This window comes from Chiloscyllium plagiosum, unplaced genomic scaffold (genome assembly GCF_037043375.1).
Source record: "Chiloscyllium plagiosum isolate Xiang-an unplaced genomic scaffold, Cpla_swu_hap1 HiC_scaffold_47, whole genome shotgun sequence".
NCBI lineage: Eukaryota > Metazoa > Chordata > Chondrichthyes > Orectolobiformes > Hemiscylliidae > Chiloscyllium > Chiloscyllium plagiosum.
The window spans coordinates 6,506,202-6,525,949 of NW_028270185.1; the positions used below are offsets into that span (position 1 = coordinate 6,506,202).

The 19,748-nt window shown below is 48.5% G+C and overlaps 1 protein-coding gene across 3 annotated transcripts in view; it reads right to left on the bottom strand.

Moving 5' to 3' along the window:
* LOC122542774 (inositol-tetrakisphosphate 1-kinase-like) overlaps positions 1–19,748 on the bottom strand; it is a 48,717-nt gene that overhangs the window by 21,055 nt on the left and 7,914 nt on the right. For 2 of the 3 annotated variants that reach the window (XM_043680806.2, XM_043680805.2), the window contains exons 2-4: positions 7,705–7,729; positions 2,609–2,734; positions 441–558 (exon numbers count right to left, since the gene is read on the bottom strand). In XM_043680806.2, the coding sequence (XP_043536741.1) occupies positions 441–558; positions 2,609–2,734; positions 7,705–7,729 (269 nt within the window). The remainder of the gene's footprint in view (positions 1–440; positions 559–2,608; positions 2,735–7,704; positions 7,730–19,748) is intronic. The other variant, XM_043680807.2, reaches the window with a different exon arrangement.

Consider the following 19,748-nt stretch of genomic DNA (forward strand, 5'->3'; position numbering starts at 1 on the left):
ACAGGTGTGCCCTATATTTCATATTGTACCTCCTCGCGCTTTCAACCAAAGTCCTTCACCTCACACTCTTTTGCTTTGAACGTCATCTGCCACCTATCCGCCCTCCATCAATGTGTCATCATCATTCTGGGCAGCCCTCCTCGGAGCTGACAACGTTTTGAAGCTATGGAACGGCGGCCATTTTGTCAGCACTCCCTTCAACAAAATGGCCGCTAGGTTCGCATGAAGTTTTGGTGCGAGGAAGTGATCTCCAAAAAGGAACTACAAATCCATCCCCTCCCCCCGACTCAGTGTAGAACAGTGAGATCTTTAACTTGGAAAGCCTCTGACAAAGTTGCAGCCCAGCAGTGGGGGGGGGGGGGGGGGGGGGGGAGGTGCTTAAGTCCTACAAATAACAAGGCCACAGTGTCCGAAAACTGGGGTATGGGAGACACACTAACCTTTGTCCTGCGCCTGCAGCTCCTGAATAAGTTTGTAGGATTGAAAGCGATCGGAAAGTCTCCGCATTGCTGGCAAGGGATCCAACAAGATGATTTGGGGGTGGGCTTCAACATAGTCCTGCAATGAAGGGGTTCAATAAAAGGTTGCATTTCTATAGCGACTTTCAGAATCTTTCACAGCCAATTTAAGGAGATTCTCCCAACCTCTTCGCCATCACCACCACCTCCCCCCACTGTCCTGAAGTGTCTGGTGTAATGTGGGAGATGTGGCAGCCATTTTACACACAGCAAGATTCCATCCCCAACAGTACTGTGTTAATGACCAGATTACTTTTATTCGCGGATCTGGTGGAAGTGGTTCCAGGAAGAATCACCTCCCCATCCAAACCAGAAAAGCAAAGGTAAAGTTACCATAATTGTACCAGATCATAGGGCTGCTCTCTCATTAGAGAGAGAGGGAGAGAGAGAGTGAGAGAGAAAACAGGAGGGGGGTGATTTAACCTGAGGGTCACCACATCCCAGGTGAGGGGAGAGGGAGAGTCGTTCACGGTAACCTCAGCCAGTGTGGGCATTGGCACTGTTGGAATTGCAAACCAGCCATCCAACCAACTGGGCTAACCAAGCCCCAACTTAGAGCCAAAGAGTCACACAGCATAGAAGCAGACCCTTCAGTCCAATTCATCCAGATATCCTAAATCAAGCTAGTCCCATCTACCAGTACTTGGCCCATATCCCTCTGAACCCTTCCTATTCATATACCCATCCAGATGCTTTCAAAATGAGACAAGCAACAGGACAGGTTAAAGGAGGGGAATCTGAAGGGAACCTGGGAATGTCCAATCCAGATCTACACAGTAACATTCAACTGCTCGCTATTCTCCATCTGTATGGGACAGTAACCAGGCCATTCGGCCCAAGCCTCTCGCTTCTCGTTGCCTGCAGCCATACGGTCGTAGGTGTTGACAGCATGGGAACAGGCCCTTCAGCCCAACTTGTCCATGCTACCCAGTTTTCACAATTAGAGTAGTCTATTTGCCTGCATTTGGTCCATATCCCTCCATAGCTATTCCATCCATGAATCTGCCCAAAGGCTTCTTAAATGATGAAATTATATTAGCCTCCACCCTTACCTCTGGCAGTCCAATCCAGATACTCACCACCCTCCGTGTGAAAAAGTTGTCCTTCTTAATCCTTTTGTATCTCTCCCCTCTCACCTTAACTTATGCCCTCTGGTTTTAGATTTCCCTAACATGGGGAGAAGATGTTGGCTATCTATTTTACCTATGCCCCTCATGATTTAGTAGACCTCTTTCAAGTCAGTCTCCTATGTTCCAGGGAAAAAAATCCCAGCCCATCCAACCTCTCTTTGTAACTCAACCTATCCAGTCCAGGTAGCATTCTAGTAAATCTTTTCTGCACTCTTTGTAGTTTAATAATATCCTTTAAATAATAGGACCATCAGAACTGCACGCAGTATTTCAAATGTGGCATTACTACCAACCTTTTTTTTAACCTGTGCGGCCAGATGGCAAAGTTGACTTACTGAATGAGTGAAGGCATCACATAGGGCTGCTTTCCCATCAGAGGCCTTTAATCTGGGAATCATTACATCTCAGGTGAGGGGTGAGGTCGAGAAAGGTGGTGACCTCATCACAAGTGCAGGAATTGAACCTGTTGGGTTGGCATCGCTCTGCCTCACAAACCAATCATTCAGCCAACTGAGCTAACCACCCATCCTGGCAAAGTTGGCTTACTGAATGCTTTCCCATCAGAGATGTTTAGTCTGGAGGATCACTATTATCAACATCTTACCATCCTCAGTGCTCTGACTGATGAAAGATAGCAAGTTGTAAGCTGCCCCATCTCCCAGTGACTCTACTTTCAAGGAGCTATGAACCTGCACCCCAAGGTCTCTCAGTTCTGTAACACTCCCCAGCACCCCCCCCCCCCCCCCGCCATTGACTCCTTCAGAATATTGGGGACTGGACAGCGAAGATGGAAAGGGGCAGCTTTAGAGGAAGGGGAACTCTTTAAAGGGGACACGGATGTAGGGGGAGGGGTGAGTACGGAGCAATCGCCAAGCTCTTTCTGACAGCCGGCACGGGTGAGATGGGCTGAGCGGTTTCCGCCCGCGCTGGCACTCTCCCAGGGTGAAAGGTCAGCGTCACCTGGAATTTCTGGACAAGCTGCTGGGATTGGGTGTCGTTCTGAGTGGCGTCGCGCATCAAGTCTGAAAGCTTGTGAACGATCAGGTCGAACGGTCCCTGCTCTTCGATTGACCGCGTCAGATCGATCTGCAGGGGAAAAAAAACAAACAGAAAATCTAAAGGAGACTCGGCACCAGCTACAACTGAATTGGTTTCCATTGGGGAACGTCTGTCACCAAAGGAGGATGGCTGTCTTGGAACATTTTCCCCTACTCCCCACTACCGCGTCACTCCCACCCCCTCCTGACAACCGCTAACTCTCTTTAAAACCCCCCAAATCTGCTGGGGGTTGAGGGAGGAGAGGGGGCAATGATTGTTTGCAGGCATCTCCGAGCACACATCAGCTGTGAGAGAATCCAAAGCTTGTACTGGAGAAACTCAGCAGGTCTGGCAGCATTGGTGGAGACACAGCGAGAGTGAGGGAGAAACGAGGGTCAATGTGTGACTCTTCTACAGAATTAGGAACGCAGCCGAGTCTGGAGCCGGGGGAGTCGCCATCTTGAATACGACAGAGTGTCTCGCTCGGCCATTTTGGAGTCAACCAAGTCGCTGTGGGTCTGGACTCGTGTGTAGGCCCAGGACGGGTCAGGGTGGCAAATTCTGCATCCCCCTAGCCCCCAACAAACAGGCATTAAGTGCATTTTGCAACAACCCACTAATTATATTGTCACCATCACTGATGCCAGCTTTTGGATTTGGAGTGAAGGGTCTAATTAGCCCCCACTGGGTGGCACAGTGGCTCAGTGGTTAGCACTGCTGTCTCACAGCGCCAGGGATCCAGGTTCGATCCCAGCCTCGGGCGACTGTCAGTGTGGAGTTTGCACATTCTCCTTGTGTCTGTGTGGGCTTCCTCCGGGTGCTCTGGTTTCCTCCCACAGTCCAAAGATGTGCACGTCAGGGTGGATTGGCTGTGCTAAATTGCCCCATGGTGTTCAGCGATGTGTGGGTTAGGTCATGGTTATGGGGATGGGCCTGGGTGGGATACTCTTCAGAGGGTCAGTGTGCACTTGATGGGCCCAATGGTCGGTTTCCACACTGTCGAGACTCCACTGTATTCTAATTGTAAGGATAATCATTACAGAGCCATCGGGATGTACAGCATGGCAACACACCTTTCGGTCCAACTTATCCATGCCAGATATCTTAAATTAATGTAGTCCCATTTGCCAGCATTTGGCCTATATCCCTCTAAACCCTTCCTATTCATGTACTCATCCAGATGCCTTTTAAATGTTGTCATTGTACCAGCCTCCATCACTTCCTCTGGCAGCTCATTCCATACATGTACCACCCTCTTTGTGAAAAGGTTGCCCCTTAGGTCTCTTTTTTGTCTTTCCCCTCTCACCCTAAACCTATGCCCTCTAGTTCTGGACTCCCCCACCCTGGGGAAAAGACCCTAACCATGCCCCTCATGATTTTATAAACTTCTATAAGGCTCCGATGCTCCAGGGAAAACACCCCCAGCCTATTTAGCCTCTCCCTATAGCTCAAGCCCTCCAATGATGACTAAATGAAGATTATCAGTAAATAAGGATCAGAATCAGCAAAGGCTTGGTGGGCTGAAGGGCCTGTTCCCATGATGCATTGTACGATGACCTTGAAGCCGTTGTCAATTGTCAGTAAAACCCCACGTTTTAGCGGGGAAAATCTGCCAGCCTTACCCGATCTGGCCTACAGACTCACAGCAATGGGGTCACAGCAATGGGGTCGACTCCTAACTGCCCTCTGGGCAATTAGGGATGGGCAATAGTGATGCCCACATTCCAGGGATCAATACAAAATATTCCAGATTTAAGAAGTATCAGGATGGGTATATGAATAGGAAAAGTTTGGAGGGATATGGGCCTAGTGCTGGCAAATGGGACTAGCTCGGGTTAGGATATCTGGTCGGCATGGACGAGTTGGACCGAAGGGTCTGTTTCCGTGCTGTACATCCCTATGACTCTATTAATTAATTGAAAATAAATTCTCTTTGCAACCATGGTGCGACTGAACTCACATCACCAGAGTGCTCAGTTCTCTCTCGCACACATTTCTGATAACGACCGCCTTCTTTCATTCCCGACCTAACTCCTGAATAAATCCTTCGTGGCACATTCATTACTAATGAGAAACCTCACTTTGAAATGCTCATAATGGATTGTTTATCAGTAGTTTGAAGAAATCATTATTTTTATTTTCTTGCATGAATCACTCACTCAAGTCTAGTGTCATGGTTTCAGAAACTGCTTCATTGAATCTCAGAATCAATCAGCCCAGTTAATCATTGCCCTACCAGCTCATGGTCATAACCTGCACCCCTTGGCAAACAGGAGACTCATTGCAGGAAATCTCTGCATGCCCTATTATACTCCCCCACCCCCTCCCACGCTGCGGAGGGTGGGTGGAGGAGGAAGAGAGGAAGGAGTGAGAGCAGACAAGACAGGGAGTGAGACAGATGAGAGAAATAGAAAGATTTGAGGAAGGAGAAAGGGAGAGAAAGAATGAGAAAGGCGAGGGGGAAAGAGAGAGAGAGAGAAGCAAGAGGGAGAGAGAGAAAGAGCGAGAAAGGGGAGGGAGAGAGAGAAAGGTGACAGGAGGAGAGAAAGAAAGGCAAGGGAGAGAACGAGAAAGAGTGAGAGAGAGAAAAAGTGTGAAAGGCAACAGGACTGTCTCGGTAAAAAAACCTGCCCCTCACATCTCCTTTGAACTTTCACCCTCTCAGCTTAAGTGCATGTTCCCTCGGATTAGACATTTCAACTCTGGGAAAAAGATTCTGACCGTCAACCCGGATCTATGCATCTCATAATTCTTTCGAAGCAGGATAAGAGGAAGGAAGCAGTAACCATTACAAATGCACATAAAGTCATCATCAAATCCCTACAGTGTGGGAACAGGCCATTCGGCCTGACAAGTCCACTCCGGCCCTCCAAAGAGTATCCCACCCAGACCCATTCCCCTACCCTGTTACTCGACATTTACCCCTGACTAATGCACCTAACCTACTCATCCCTGAACACTAATGGGGGAATTTCCCATGGCCAGTCCACCCTAACCTGCACATCTTTGGACTGTGGGAGGAAACCCACGCAGACACGGGGGGAGAATGTGCAAACTCCACACAGACAGTCGCCTGAGGCTGGAATCGAACCCGGGTCCCTGGCGCCGTGAGGCAGCAGTGCTAACCACTGAGCCACCGTGCTGTGTAACCCAGCTCAGGATGTCCCAGGGCTTGTGAAAGGTGCCCTGGAGTGAAAGCTCCTTCTTTCAGGCAGCTCTGGCAGCTCTGGCAAGCTTTCGATGTCAGGAGTGAAGCCGGTCAGAGAGGCTGCAAGGTGCAGAGGACGTGGACGGGGCTTGGTAACAGCTTCTGGTGGCAGGAACAAGGAGGCACAACCGATCTCTGCGGTCTCTCCCAGGTGGTGGAGTGGGGAACCAGCTGATGCTGTTACCTCTGTGAGTGACAGCAGCACAATAGCCTGACGGATGGAGCAGCAGTGAAGAGCAACAATACACAGCAGCCGCTTGGACATCAAGACGGAAGGAAGGGGGGTGGGGGTGCTTGACAGAATCAATACTGGGAGGATATTACTCCATTCCCACCCCGTGGGGGAAGGGGGGTGTGAGTCTGAAACAAAAAGGGATCAGTTTCAAAATGTAGACTCCAAAAGATCGCAAGGAATTACTTGCTCAGAAAGTTGTTAGTCATAGAGTCACAGAGATGTACAGCACGGAAACAGACCCTTCGGTCCAACCCGTCCAGGCCGACCAGATATCCCAACCCAATCTAGTCCCACCTGCCAGCACCCGGCCCATATCCCTCCGAACCCTTCCTATCCATATACCCATCCAGATGCCTTTTAAATGTTGTCATTGTACAGCACGAAAACCGACCCACCTGCCTCAGGCTTGCTGCAGTGCTCCAGTGAAGCTCAGCACAAGCTGGAAGAACAGCACCTCATTTTCCACTTGGGGACCCTGCAGCCTTCAATATTGAGCTCAATAACTTTAAAGCCTGATTTCATCCTTCTGGGTTTTTGAACCACCTGCCAACACCCAGGTAAGGCCATGACCTGGGTTGCTTTGAGCACAGGGTTGTCCCCTCGCTCCTCCTCTCAGTCCTCATTACAAACTGATTCAACTTCTCTTCTGTCCTAGCCAACAATAATCCCCTCGACTGCCTCTGTCCGTCTCTGGGCTCCAACTGGATCTCCATCCCGGAATTCCCTCCCTATGGGCAGGGTAGGTCAACCCACAGCAGATGGACTGCAGCAGTTCAAGTAGGCAGCTTATCATAGGATCCCTAGGGTGTGGAAACAAGCCATTTGGCTCAACAAGTCCACACTTTCTCAAGGTGGTAAAAACAATGACTGCAGATGCTGGAAACCAGATTCTGGATTAGTGGTGCTGGAAAAGCACAGCAGTTCAGGCAGCAGTAAAATCAACATTTCCTGATGAAGGCCTTTTGTCCAAAATGTCGATTTTACTGCTCCTCGGATGCTACCTGAACTGCTGTGCTTTTCCAGCACCACTAATCCACACCTTCTCAAGGGCAACTCGGGACAGGTAATACATGCTGTCCAGCAGAAAACAATAAAAAAGAATCTCCATCTGTCCACTCATCCCTCCCACTCTCTGTGCACCACCCTCCCAGGCCATGCCTCATTCTGGTCTGTAGCAGAAATACCCACCTTTTCCCAGCTGCCGAGATTCTGGACAATAACTCTGCTTTGTCCTCATGTATGCTCTCAGACCTGCTCAGTTTCACTGGCTATTTCTGTTCTTGTTGAGAAATGTCTTGCCGTTCCTTCAGTGTCGCTGGGACAAAGTCTTGGAATTGCCTCCCCAACAGGCACTGGGAGTGTCCTGATGCCAGACGGACTGCAGTGGTTCAAGTAGGCAGTTCACCTTCACCCACCCACCCCCGCCCCCCCACCCCCCCCACCCCCCCCACTCCCCAAGGCAATAAATGCTGGCACAGCAACATGAACAAATATAAACATTCATCAGAGTAAACCTAGAAGCTAGCTGTGGTCTTCCGGCAGGTGTGAAGGGACCAGAAACAAGCCGTGACTCACCTGTACAACCTCAATTCCTCTTGTCCTAAGGAACAGAAGATAAATCTGTGTTAAAACACTGGTCACTTTCTCATGAATGAGAAACATCTCCCTCTTTAACTGACTTAACCATTCAGGGATGGTGTGGGTCACCGGTAATGTCAATGGATGGTTTTGGCTGCCCACCCCTAATTGCCCCTTGGCACTTGCACAGAGGGCAGTAAAGGGTCAACCCCATCGCTGTGGTAAGGATGGCAGATTTCCCTCCCTAAAGGGCATTAGTTAGCCAGATGGGGTTTTACGATAATTGACAGTCATCATTTGCCATAATTGACATCATGGAAGGTGGCCCTTCGCCCATTGTGTCTCTGCATATGATCATCAGCATCTATCTATTCTCATCCTATTTCCCAGCACTTGTGTACTGTGGAACTTCAAGCAATCATCAAAAAACTTCTTAAATGTATTTAAATGACTTCTTAAAAGCTTCTTCAGTGGTTTGTTGGTCTAAGGGTATGATTCTGTCTTAGGAATTTGTCATTTGTAGACACCTGGGAGGTTCTGGGTTCAAATTCTGGATGAGCCCTGATTTCTGTTTCCTTCCATTTGATTGGATGCTCAGTGGTTGGCACTGCTGCCTCACAGCGCCAGGGAACCAGATTCGATCCCACCCTCAGGCGACTGTCTGTGTGGAGTTTGCACATTCTCCCCGTGTCTGCGTGGGTTTCCTCCGGGTGCTCTGGTTTCCTCCAACAATCCAAAGATGTGCAGGTGAGGGTGGACTGGCTGTGCTATGTTGTCCCGTAGTGTGCAGGGATGTGTAGGCCAGGCGGTTGGCCATGGGGAAATGCAGGGTTAGAGGGATAGGAAGTGTGTCAGGGTGGGATACTCTTCAGGAGGGTCAGTGTGGACTCAATGGGCTGAATGGCCTCCTTCTACATTGTCAAGATTCTATTGAGGGTTCCTGTCCATAACACCCTTTCAGGGCAGTGAGTTCCAGATGCCCACCAGCCAGGTGAAAAACACTTGTCTCACATCCCCATTTAAATCTGTGCCCCATGGTTAATGACAGGGAAAGGTTTCTCCCTAGCAACCCTGCCTACGCCCCACAGCATGTTGTAAACCACAATCATATCCCTACTTCCTAAGGAAAGCAAACTCTATTGAGACTCTCTCCTCATCACTGAACCACTCCAGCCCAGACAACATCCTGGTAAATCTCCGCTGCCTCTCTAGCCTGGCCTCCCTACAGTGTGGTGACCGGAACCGCGCACAGTGCTCCATCTGTGGCCAGCTGATGTTATACAGAGCTCCATCATAACCTCCTTACTCCTGCAATCAGTGCCTGGACTCAAAGGCAAGTATCCATAGGCTTCAATAACCAACTTATCTACCTTCCTACGGACTGGCTCTCCAAGGTCTCTCTGATCCTCTGCACTTTTAAACTCTTAGAACACAGCACAGTACACTATAGGAACAGGCCCTTCGGCCCACGATATTGACACCACATTAAACTAATCCCCTCTGCCTCCATTCATCATCAACTTATCTGAAAGTTCTTTCGACGTCCTAATCGAATCTGGGACCAGCAGATTCTGGCAGAAGGTTTCAGGCACCTTCCAATCTCTGTGTGAAAAACTTGCCCCTCACACCTCCTTTGAAATTTCCCCCCCTCACCTTAAATGCACCCCCCTCCCCCCCACCCCGAGTTTTAGACATATCACCTCTGGGAGAAAGTCTCTTGTCCTGCGCATTTATTTCAGAACACCAGGTAAGGATGCAACAAATTATCTTCTGTCGTTACTAACAGCCTTAACAGCGACAATTTAAATGTAGTCACCACTTCTTATGTAGGAGAACCCAAGGCATTTGAGAAGAATGTAAACATTCTTTTGACTTTGAGGTCCAGAAGGAGATATTAGAATAGGTGGCCTGAAATGTGATTCTGGATTAGTGGTGCTGGAAGAGCACAGCAGTTCAGGCAGCATCCGAGGAGCAGCGAAATCAACGTTTCGGGCAAAAGCTCTTCATCAGGAATAAAATGCTCGTTGTTGTTTTCAAACTTTTTCTGGAGTCGAGGAATCCTCGTGATTATTTTTGCTTTCTAGAGAGCCCCCTCCACAGCTTGGTTTACCCCTCCCCCTCCCAGCTTCCTTTCTTTGTAACCTCCCCCGTTGCCACCACCTTCCCAATTCTGGTCACTCATCTACTTCCCATTTGGTAGGCCAGGACGTTTTTCACTGGAGCGTAGGAGGTTGAGGGGTGACCTTCTTGATGAAGGGCTTTTGCCCGAAACGTCAATTTCGCTGCTCCTTGGATGCTGCCTGAACTGCTGTGCTCGTCCAGCACCACTGATCCAGAATGTGGTTTCCAGCATCTGCAGTCATTGTTTTTACCTCAACGGCATGAAACGTGGTCAAGGAAGGAAGGATTGAGGAACATCCAAAAGGTTGATGAGATTAGATTCCCTACAGTATGGAAACAAGCCCTTTGGCCCAACAAGTCCACACTGACCCTCTGAAGAGTAACCCATATTTACCCCTGATTAATGCACCTAACACTACAGGCAATTTCCCATGGCCAATCCACCCTAACCTGCACATCCTAGGATTGTGGGAGGAAACCGGAGCACCCGGAGGAAACCCACGCAGACACGGGGAGAACGTGCAAACTCCACGCAGACAGTCACCTGAGGCTGGAATCGAACCCGGGTCCCTGGTGCTGTGAGGCAGCGGTGCTAACACACTGAGCCACCGTTGCCACCTGATCTCTGGCACGTTTTGCCTTCATTGCAACAAACATTCCCACATTGCTCTCAAAGATATTCCCCTGTCTTTGTGTAAATATGAATGTTCCTTTTCTCTTCAACCTTTCTCTCCCATCTGAGAGAGAGGAAAAAGAAGAGGAGAGATTTAGGGACAGAATTCCAGACATTAATGACCAGGCAGCTGAGGGCCAATGGTGGAACGATTCATCAAGTCACACAGCGCAGAAGCAGACAAGCAGTCCATGCCAGCCATTATCCCAGACTAATCTAATCCCTGCGTTTGGCCCATATCACTCCAAAACTTCCCTATTCGTGAACTTATCCAAATGTTGCAATTAAATGCTGTAATTGCACCCACATCCACCACTTCCTCTGAAAATTCATTCCACACACGAACCACTCCCTGTGTAAAAAATTGCCCCTCATTTGGTTTTTTAAGTCTTTCTCCTCTCACCTTAAGAATACGCCCCCTAGTCTTGAAATCCCCCATCCCAGGGAAAAGAGACTTGCAATTCACCTTATGTGTGCCCCTCATCATTTTATAAACCTCGAGAAGATCACCCCCTCAACCTCCTACGCTCCAGTGAAAAACGTCCTGGCCTACCAAATGGGAAGTAGATGAGTGACCAGAATTGGGAAGGTGGTGGCAACGGGGGAGGTTACAAAGAAAGGAAGCTGGGAGGGGGAGGGGTAAACCAAGCTGTGGAGGGAGCTCTCTAGAAAGCAAAACTAATCACATGAGGATTCCTCGACTCCAGAAAAAGTTTGAAAATAACGACGAGCATCACTACAGCCTGCAGTTGTTCCAAGCTTTAACCAAGTAGGTGGAGATAGTGAGGACCGCAGGTGCTGGAAGTCAGAGTTGGGAATATGTGGAGCTGGAAAAGCACAGCAGGCCAGATAGCGTGGGAGGAGCAGGAGAAGCGCAAGCCCTTCATCAGTTGCTGATGCTGCCTGAGCAGCTGTGCTTTTCCAGCTCTACGTTTTATCGGCTTTGACCGAGTGGTGGTTGGTCAGAGGAACTCAATGGCTGAGGATCGAACTCCCCACAGTGAGCTCTACCACTGTGTGATCTCTCAGCAAACACAGAGTAGAGGTCGGGGTTAATGTGAACAGAATCTGGGATATTTGCCAAGCAGGAGGATCGGCTAAAAGACTGAGATAGAGTGGGAGGAGATTAATACAAAGTACAGACACCGTACCTGCTAGTACCCATCTCTGTCCCTGTATGTTAGGACCTGTCCCTGTATGTGTACATTAGGACCTGTCCCTGTATGTGTACGTTAGTAGCTGTCTCTCTATGTGTATATTAGGACCTGTCCCTGTACATGTACATTAGGACCTGTCTCTGTATGTGTACGTTAGGACCTGTCTCTGTATATGTACGTTGGGACCTACCCTGTATGTGTTTGTTAGTAGCTGTCTCTGTCCCCATACGTTAGGACCTGTCTCTGTAATTGCATGTTAGGACCTGTCCCTGTATGTGTATGTTAGGACCTGTCCCTGTATATGTACATTAGGACCTGTCTCTGTAGTTGCATGTTAGACCTGTCCCTGCATATGTACGTTAGGACCTGTCTCTGTATGTGTACATTAGGACCTGTCTCTGTAATTGCATGTTAGGACCTGCCTCTGTAATTGCATGTTAGGACCTGTCCCTGTATATGTACGTTAGGACCTGTCTCTGTATGTGTACATTAGGACCTGTCTCTGTAATTGCATGTTAGGACCTGCCTCTGTAATTGCACGTTAGGACCTGTCCCTGTATGTGTATGTTAGGACCTGTCCCTGTATGTGTACATTAGGACCTGTCCCTGTATGTGTACATTTGGACCTGTCCCTGTATTTGCATGTTAGGACCTGTCCCTGTATGTGTACATTAGGACCTGTCCCTGTATATGTACGTTAGGACCTGTCCCTGTATGTGTATATTAGGACCTGTCCCTGTATATGTACATTAGGACCTGTCTCTGTAATTGCACATTAGGACCTGTCCCTGTATGTGTACATTAGGACCTGTCCCTGTATGTGTATGTTAGGACCTGTCTCTGTATATGTATATTAGGACCTGTCCCTGTATGTGTACATTAGGACTTGTCTCTGTATATGTACGTTAGGACCTGTCCCTGTATGTGTACATTAGGACCTGTCCCTGTATATGTACATTAGGACCTGTCTCTGTAATTGCACGTTAGGACCTGTCTCTATAATTGCACGTTAGGACCTGTCCCTGTATGTGTACATTAGGACCTGTCCCTGTATGTGTATGTTAGGACCTGTCCCTGTATGTGTACATTAGGACCTGTCCCTGTATGTGTACGTTAGGACCTGTCTCTGTAATTGCACGTTAGGGCCTGTCTCTGTAATTGCACGTTAGGAATGCATGAATGTTAAATATTCACCAAATTGTTCAGGTGCAGTAACTGTGAAGAATGCTCATTGTGTAATTGCTTGAACCAACTGCCTCGAATTGGCTTACCAATCCTGTGAGGAGCGATCGAGGAGACTGTACAAATATTCACTGGCGTTTCAAATTCTGAGAACTGACTGCGTCGAAATAAAGTAATGACTGGGCTTGGCAAAGATGGATATGGGAAGGATGATACTGTTTCATGGGCCAGAGTTTGGTGGGGCTGGAGTGGACGGGAATCAAGGTGGGGGAAGCCTAAAGTCTTGAGTATGACAATAATAGCATAGCACACAGGAGCAGAAATTAGGCTATTCAGCCCATCAAGTCTGTTCCACCATTCAGTCATGGCTGATATGCTTCTCAACTCCATTCTCCCACTTTCTCTCTGTAACCCTTAATACTCAAGAACCTATCTATTTCCGTCTTAAATATAATCAATGACCCAGCCTCCACAGCCTTCTGTGATAGTGAATTCCAGAGATTCACCACTCTCTGGCTGAAGAAGTTTCTCCTTATCTCCGTTCTCAAAGGGTCTTCCCTTTACTCTTAAGGCTGTGCCCTCGGGTCCTAGTCTCTCCTTCCAATGGAAACATCTTCCCAACATCCACCCTATCCAAGCCATTCGGTATTCTATAAGTTTCGATTAGATCCCCCCTCATCCTTCTACACTCCATGATCATGACTGACCTGATTACTCCACATTCCTGTCCATTCCATTAACCTTCCAACCTCTGGCATATTGAGAATCTATCCAATGGTGATCTGGGAATATTTAAGGACTTTGCTTCCACCTCCATTTGGAGGAAGAGATTTTCAAAGATTGATTGCCCTCTTTGAGGACACTGCTCAGTCGTAAATGGGCGAGCCCTGAGTTTGAATAAGTAACCCCTTGTTCTAGATTCCCCCATAAGAGGGAACACCCTCTTCACATCCTCCCGGTCAGGACCCCCTCAGGATCTTATACATCTCATTTGAGTTGTTTCTTACTTTTCCTACCTCCAGCAGTTACAAGCCCAGTCTGAATAATCCTTTCCTCACAGGACAACCTGCCCATTCAAGGCCCCCTGAGCCCAAGTGTAGGAGATGTCCTTGTGGTAATGGCATGTCTTACAGTCCTTTGAGAAATAACCCAACAGGAAAAGAGATTAGCTGGTGGTTAACTCCCCAAAGCCTGTCCACCATCTACAAGGCACAAGTCAGGAGGGTGGTGGAATACACCCCACTTGCCCTGGATGGGTGCAACTCCAACAACACTCAGGAAACTTGGCACCGTCCAGGACAAAGCAGCCTCCTCTTGATTGGCACCACATCCACTCCCTCCCTCAGCAGCAGCAGTGTGTACCATCTACAACTTGCTCTGCACCAAGACTCCATACACAACACCTTCCAATCACACAAGCACTTCCATCTAGAAGGGCACGGGCAGCAGATACATGGGAACACCACCCCCTACAAGAACCCATCCAAAGCAACACGGTGGCTCAGTGGTTAGCAATGCTGCCTCACAATGCCAGGGACTTGGGTTCGATTCCAGCTTCAAGCAACTATCTGTGTGGGATTTGTACATTCGCCCTGTGTCTGTGTGGGTTTCTGCCCACAGTCCAAAGCTGTGCAGGTTAGGATGGACCTTTCATGCTAAATTGCCCCATAATGTACAGTCTAGGTGGGTTAGCCATGGGAAATGGGGGAGTCTGGGTGGGATGCTCTTCGGAGGGTCAATGTGGACTTGATTGGCCAAATGGTCTATTTCCACACTGTAGGGATGCTACTCTCAATCTTAATTCATACGTTTGTATTTATGGTCAGTTCAACGAGTTGGAATTAATACGGACCATTCCCTATTCCTTTAACCACACTCGGTCTGATATCTCTCCAAAGCTGGTTTCTTAGGCATCCTCAATGTTCCATTGTCCCAACATCGGCAGCTATGCCCACTCTGGAATTCCCTCCCTAAACCTCTCTGCCCCTCTGTTTTCTTACTAGCCCTTTGAAAAACGTGTTGGTCATCTGTCCTATTATCTACTTACAATGCTGTCAGTCCTGAGAAATCACTTGCAACATTTCACCATACTAAACGCTGCTACTGTAATGCAGACTGATGTTGTTAAACCAAAGGTGGTGTCTAATGTGATATGTCTGATGGTGGTGTAGGGGTAATGCCTCTTAAACGGTGATCCAGAGGCCCAGTCTACAGCTCTGGGGGTTGTGGGTTCAAATCTGACTATGGTAGAGTCATAGAGATGTACAGCATGGAAACAGACCCTTCGGTCCAACCAGTCCGTGCCGACCAGATATCCCAATCCAATCTAGTCCCACATGCCAGCACCCGGCCCATATCCCTCCAAACCCTGCCTATTCATATACCCATCCAAATGCCTCTTAAATGTTGCAATTGTACCAGCCTCCACCACATCCTCTGGCAGCTCATTCCATACACGTACCACCCTCTGCATGAAAACGTTGCCCCTTAGGTCTCTTTTATATCTTTCCCCTCTCACCCTAAACCTATGCCCTCTAGTTCTAGACTTCCCAACCCCAGGGAAAAGACTTTGCCTATTTATCCTATCCATGCCCCTCATGATTTTGTAAACCTCTATAAGGTCACCCCTCAGCCTCTGACGGTCCAGGGAAAACAGCCCCAGCCTGTTCAGCCTCTCCCTGTAGCTCAGATCCTCCAACCTTGGCAATATCCTTGTAAATCTTTTCTGAACCCTTTCAAGTTTCACAACATCTTTCCAATAGGAAGGAAACCAGAATTGCAAGCAATATTCCAACAGTGGCCGAACCAATGTCCTGTACAGCCGCAACATGACCTCCCAACTCCTGGACTCAATACTCTGACCAATAAAGAAAAGCATACCAAACGCCTTCTTCACTATCCGAGTTAGTGATTAGATTACTTACAGTGTGGAAACAGGCCCTTCGGCCCAACAAGTCCACACCGCCCCGCCGAAGCGCAACCCACCCATACCCCTGCATTTACCCCTTATATAACACTACGGGCAATTTAGCCTGGCCAATTCACCTGACCTGCACATCTTTGGACTGTGGGAGGAAACCGGAGCACCCGGAGGAAACCCACCAAGACACGGGGAGAACGTGCAAACTCCACACAGTCAGTCGCCTGAGGCGGGAATTGAACCCAGGTCTCGGGCGCTGTGAGGCAGCAGTGCTAACCACCGTGCCGCCCCACACTGATGTTGAGTTAAAATTTGGAATTGAGAGGTTATGCTGACCAGGAAACTATCAATTATCATTTTTATTAAAAATCCATTGAAATCTGCTGTCCTTACCCAGTCTGGGCCTACAAGTGACTCCAGACCCATGCCTGACTCTGAACTGCTCTCTGACATGGCAGGACCCTCGGTTCAGGGGAATATAAATGCCAATTTTGCCAATGACATCCATGAAAGAATGATGAGAAGGTTGGATGGAACGGTCTAATGTTCGGTGACAAAGATGGCTGCAGCTGGAAATGGAGAGAGAGGAGGAAATGCCTGGGGTGTGGCCAAGAACGTTCTTTCAACGGTGTAGGGCAAATACTAAATGTATCCAACCACAACGATCATCTCATGGAGAGGAAGTTAAGAAAGAATTAGCTAATTGAACAGGGGACTGACCCATGACCTCTAATCGAGCTAATGTGAAACACATTTGGAAGAGGAAGTGGTATCATAGAATCCCTACAGTGAGGCCATTCTGCCCATCAAGTCCACACCAATCCTCTGAAGAGCATTGCACCCAGACCCACCCTGCTACCCTATCCATGGCTATCCCACCTAGCCTGCACATCCCTGGATGGGACAAATGGGACAAATCAGCACGGCCAATCCACCCTAACCTGCACATCTTTGTACTGTGGGAGGTAACTGGAGCACCTGGAGGAAACCCACACAGAAACGGGGAGAATGACTGACATGTGGGGACAGACTGGATCGACTGGGCTTGTACTCGCTGGAATTTTAAAGAATGGGGGGGGGGGGGGATCTCATAGAAATGTATAAAATCCTGGTTGGAATGGACAGGCTAGATGCAGGAAGTATGTTCCAGATGTTGGGGAGGTCCAGAACTAGGGATCACAGTCTCGGAATAAGGGGTGGGCCATTCAGGACTAAGATGAGGAAGAAGTTTCTCCACTCAGAGAGCTGTGAACCTGTGGAGTCTCTCCCACAGGAAGCTGTTGGGGGCCAGTTTGTTCAATATATTCAACAGGGAGCTGAACATGGCCCTTGTGGCTAAAGGGATCTGGGGAGAGGGCAGGAAGGGGATACTAAGATTGCGTGGTTAGCCACGATCATATCAAATGCTGGTGCAAATGGCCTACTCCTGCTCTCCAAGTTTCTAATGCACAAACTCCACACAGTAACACAAGGATGGGATCAAACCCAGGTCCCTGGTAGTGTGAGGTAGCAGAGCTAACCACTGAGCCACCAAGGTGGATAAAATGGCAAATGGTCCCATGTTGCAGTTCACTTAGAGTCAGCATTACTGTTCACATTTACACATACTGTGGCCCAGAGCTGTGGACAGTGATGGCAGAGATTCTAATTTCTTTCCATCTCAGGATTTCTCTCTTAGCCTTTGCCGGAGGGATTTGCAGATTAAGCTTGGACCCATTATGAAAGTACCTTCATTGACCTGGTGAGGGATTCAAATCTGGGGGTCCTGGCTCAGAGGTAGGGACACTAATCACTGGGCTATCAGACCTCCTTTGGAAACAAAAGAGGCTTAATACACAAAATGAAAAATAGAAACTGAATAAATGCCCAGTGACGGTAACATATCAGGATTTTATTTTGCATTTATTTTTACTCATGGAATCAATGGCTAGACCAGCATTTACTGTCCATCCTTTTAGATTAGATTCCCTACAGTGCAGAAACAGGCCCTTCGGCCCAACAAGTCCACACCGACCCTCCGAAGAGTAACCCACTCAGACCCATTTCCCTCTGACTAATGCACCTAACACTATGGGCAACTTAACATGGCTAATTCACCCTGACCTGTACATCTTTGGACAATGGGAGGAAACCAGAGCACACCCACGCAGACACGGGGAGAATGTGCAAACTCCACACAGACAGTCACCTGAGGCTGGAATTGAACCTGGGACCCTAGTGCTGTGAGGCAGCAGTGCTAACCACTGAACCACTGCGCCGCCCCATTCATATGTTTATTCATAGAATGTGGGTGACGTTGGCTGGGCCAGAATTTATTGCCTGTCCCTAATTGCCCCTTAATAAGCTCGGGGTGAGCTCCCTTCTTGAACCACTGCAGTCCATGCACTATAGAAAGACTCACCATGCCCTTAGGGAGGGAATTCCAGGTTTCTGACCCAGGGACACTGAAGTTATGGCGATATGTTCCCAAGTCAGGATGGTGAGTGGAGGGGAACTTGCAGGGGTGGTGTTCCCATGTATCTGCTGCCCCTTGTCCTTCTAGTTGGAAGTGGTCGTGGGTTTGGAAGGTGCGGCCTGAGGATCTTTGATGAGTTGCTGCAGTGCATCTTGTAGATGGTACACACTGCTGCTACTGAGCGTTAGGGACGGGGAGAGTGAATTTTGTGGATGTGGTGCCAATCAAGCGGGGGCTGCTTTGTCCCTGGATGGTGTCGAGCTTCTTGAGTGTTGTTGGAGCTGCCCCCATCCAGGGCAAGTGGGGAAATATTCCATCACCCTCCTGACTTGTGCCTTGTAGCTGGCAGATAGGCTTTGGGGAGTCAGGAGGGGAGTTACTCGCTGCAGGACTGCCATCCTCTGACCTGCTCTTATGCCACTGTGTATATGTGGTTGGGATATTCCTTCCCGAACTTCCAGTAATTGATCCCAACTTGTAATTTCCCAACAGTCCGTACCTGAGGAGGTGAATACATCTTATGCATGCAAAGCAAAAGATTTGCATTTCCATAGCACCTTTCCAAAGCACTCTAAAGCCTATTTAAGTTATTTTGAAATTGCAGTCATGGCTGTCAAATTGTGCACAGCAAGCTCCCAGAAACAACAAATGCTGATGACCAACCTTGCACGTTACAAAACCTCCCCAAACCAAATGAGACTACAAGTCGCACCAGGGGATATTAGAGAAAACATTGGGCCATAAGGGTTAGTTCTTAGGAGCATACCCAGGAAGAGCGAGCAGCAGAGGGTTTAGGGAGGGGGTTTCTGAGCATGGGCCCCAGGCAGCTGGAGGCACATTCGCCAATGGTGACGCGATTAGAATCAGCGGATGCTGAAGACACTGGAATTGGAGGAACGCAGAGAGGTTGGTAGAGATATCCGAGATGGGGAGGGACACTGCAGAATTATAGCTTGTTACTTGAAACAACATTTCTTTCAAACCACTGAACCAGTCTCAGAGGGAGCTGAAATGAGGAAGAGGGTTTTAAAACTGAGATTGCTTCATCATGACTCAATGTAGGTCTCCGGTGTTGAGCAATGTGATAATGATGCTGTCGTGACCATTAATTTAATCCAAGTCTCGTTCTCATAAAAAGCACACACTACACTCCCTGTAAGGTCAAACCCAAGGTGCAGTGCTCAGAATGGAACAGTGTAGTCTAGGCGTGGTCGCAAATGGACTTTGCACAGCTGTAGCCTCACTACGTACCCTTCGCAATATCACTCTCCAGTTATTTTACATCAACCTGTTCGGAGATGATATTACCTTCTCTGGGTGCAGTTGGGACCTGAACCTGGTGTCTCCTGCTCCAGGAGTTGGGACACTAGTATGACACCCCAAGAGACACCCAATTCTAGTTCTTTAACTATTTTTAAGCACACTGTTTGGGGACGTTATTTCACATTCTCTGGAGCAGGTGGGACTTGAACCTGGGTCTCCTGGCTCACATGTAAGGACACAGCATCATTGCATTTTATATTTGATTACTTG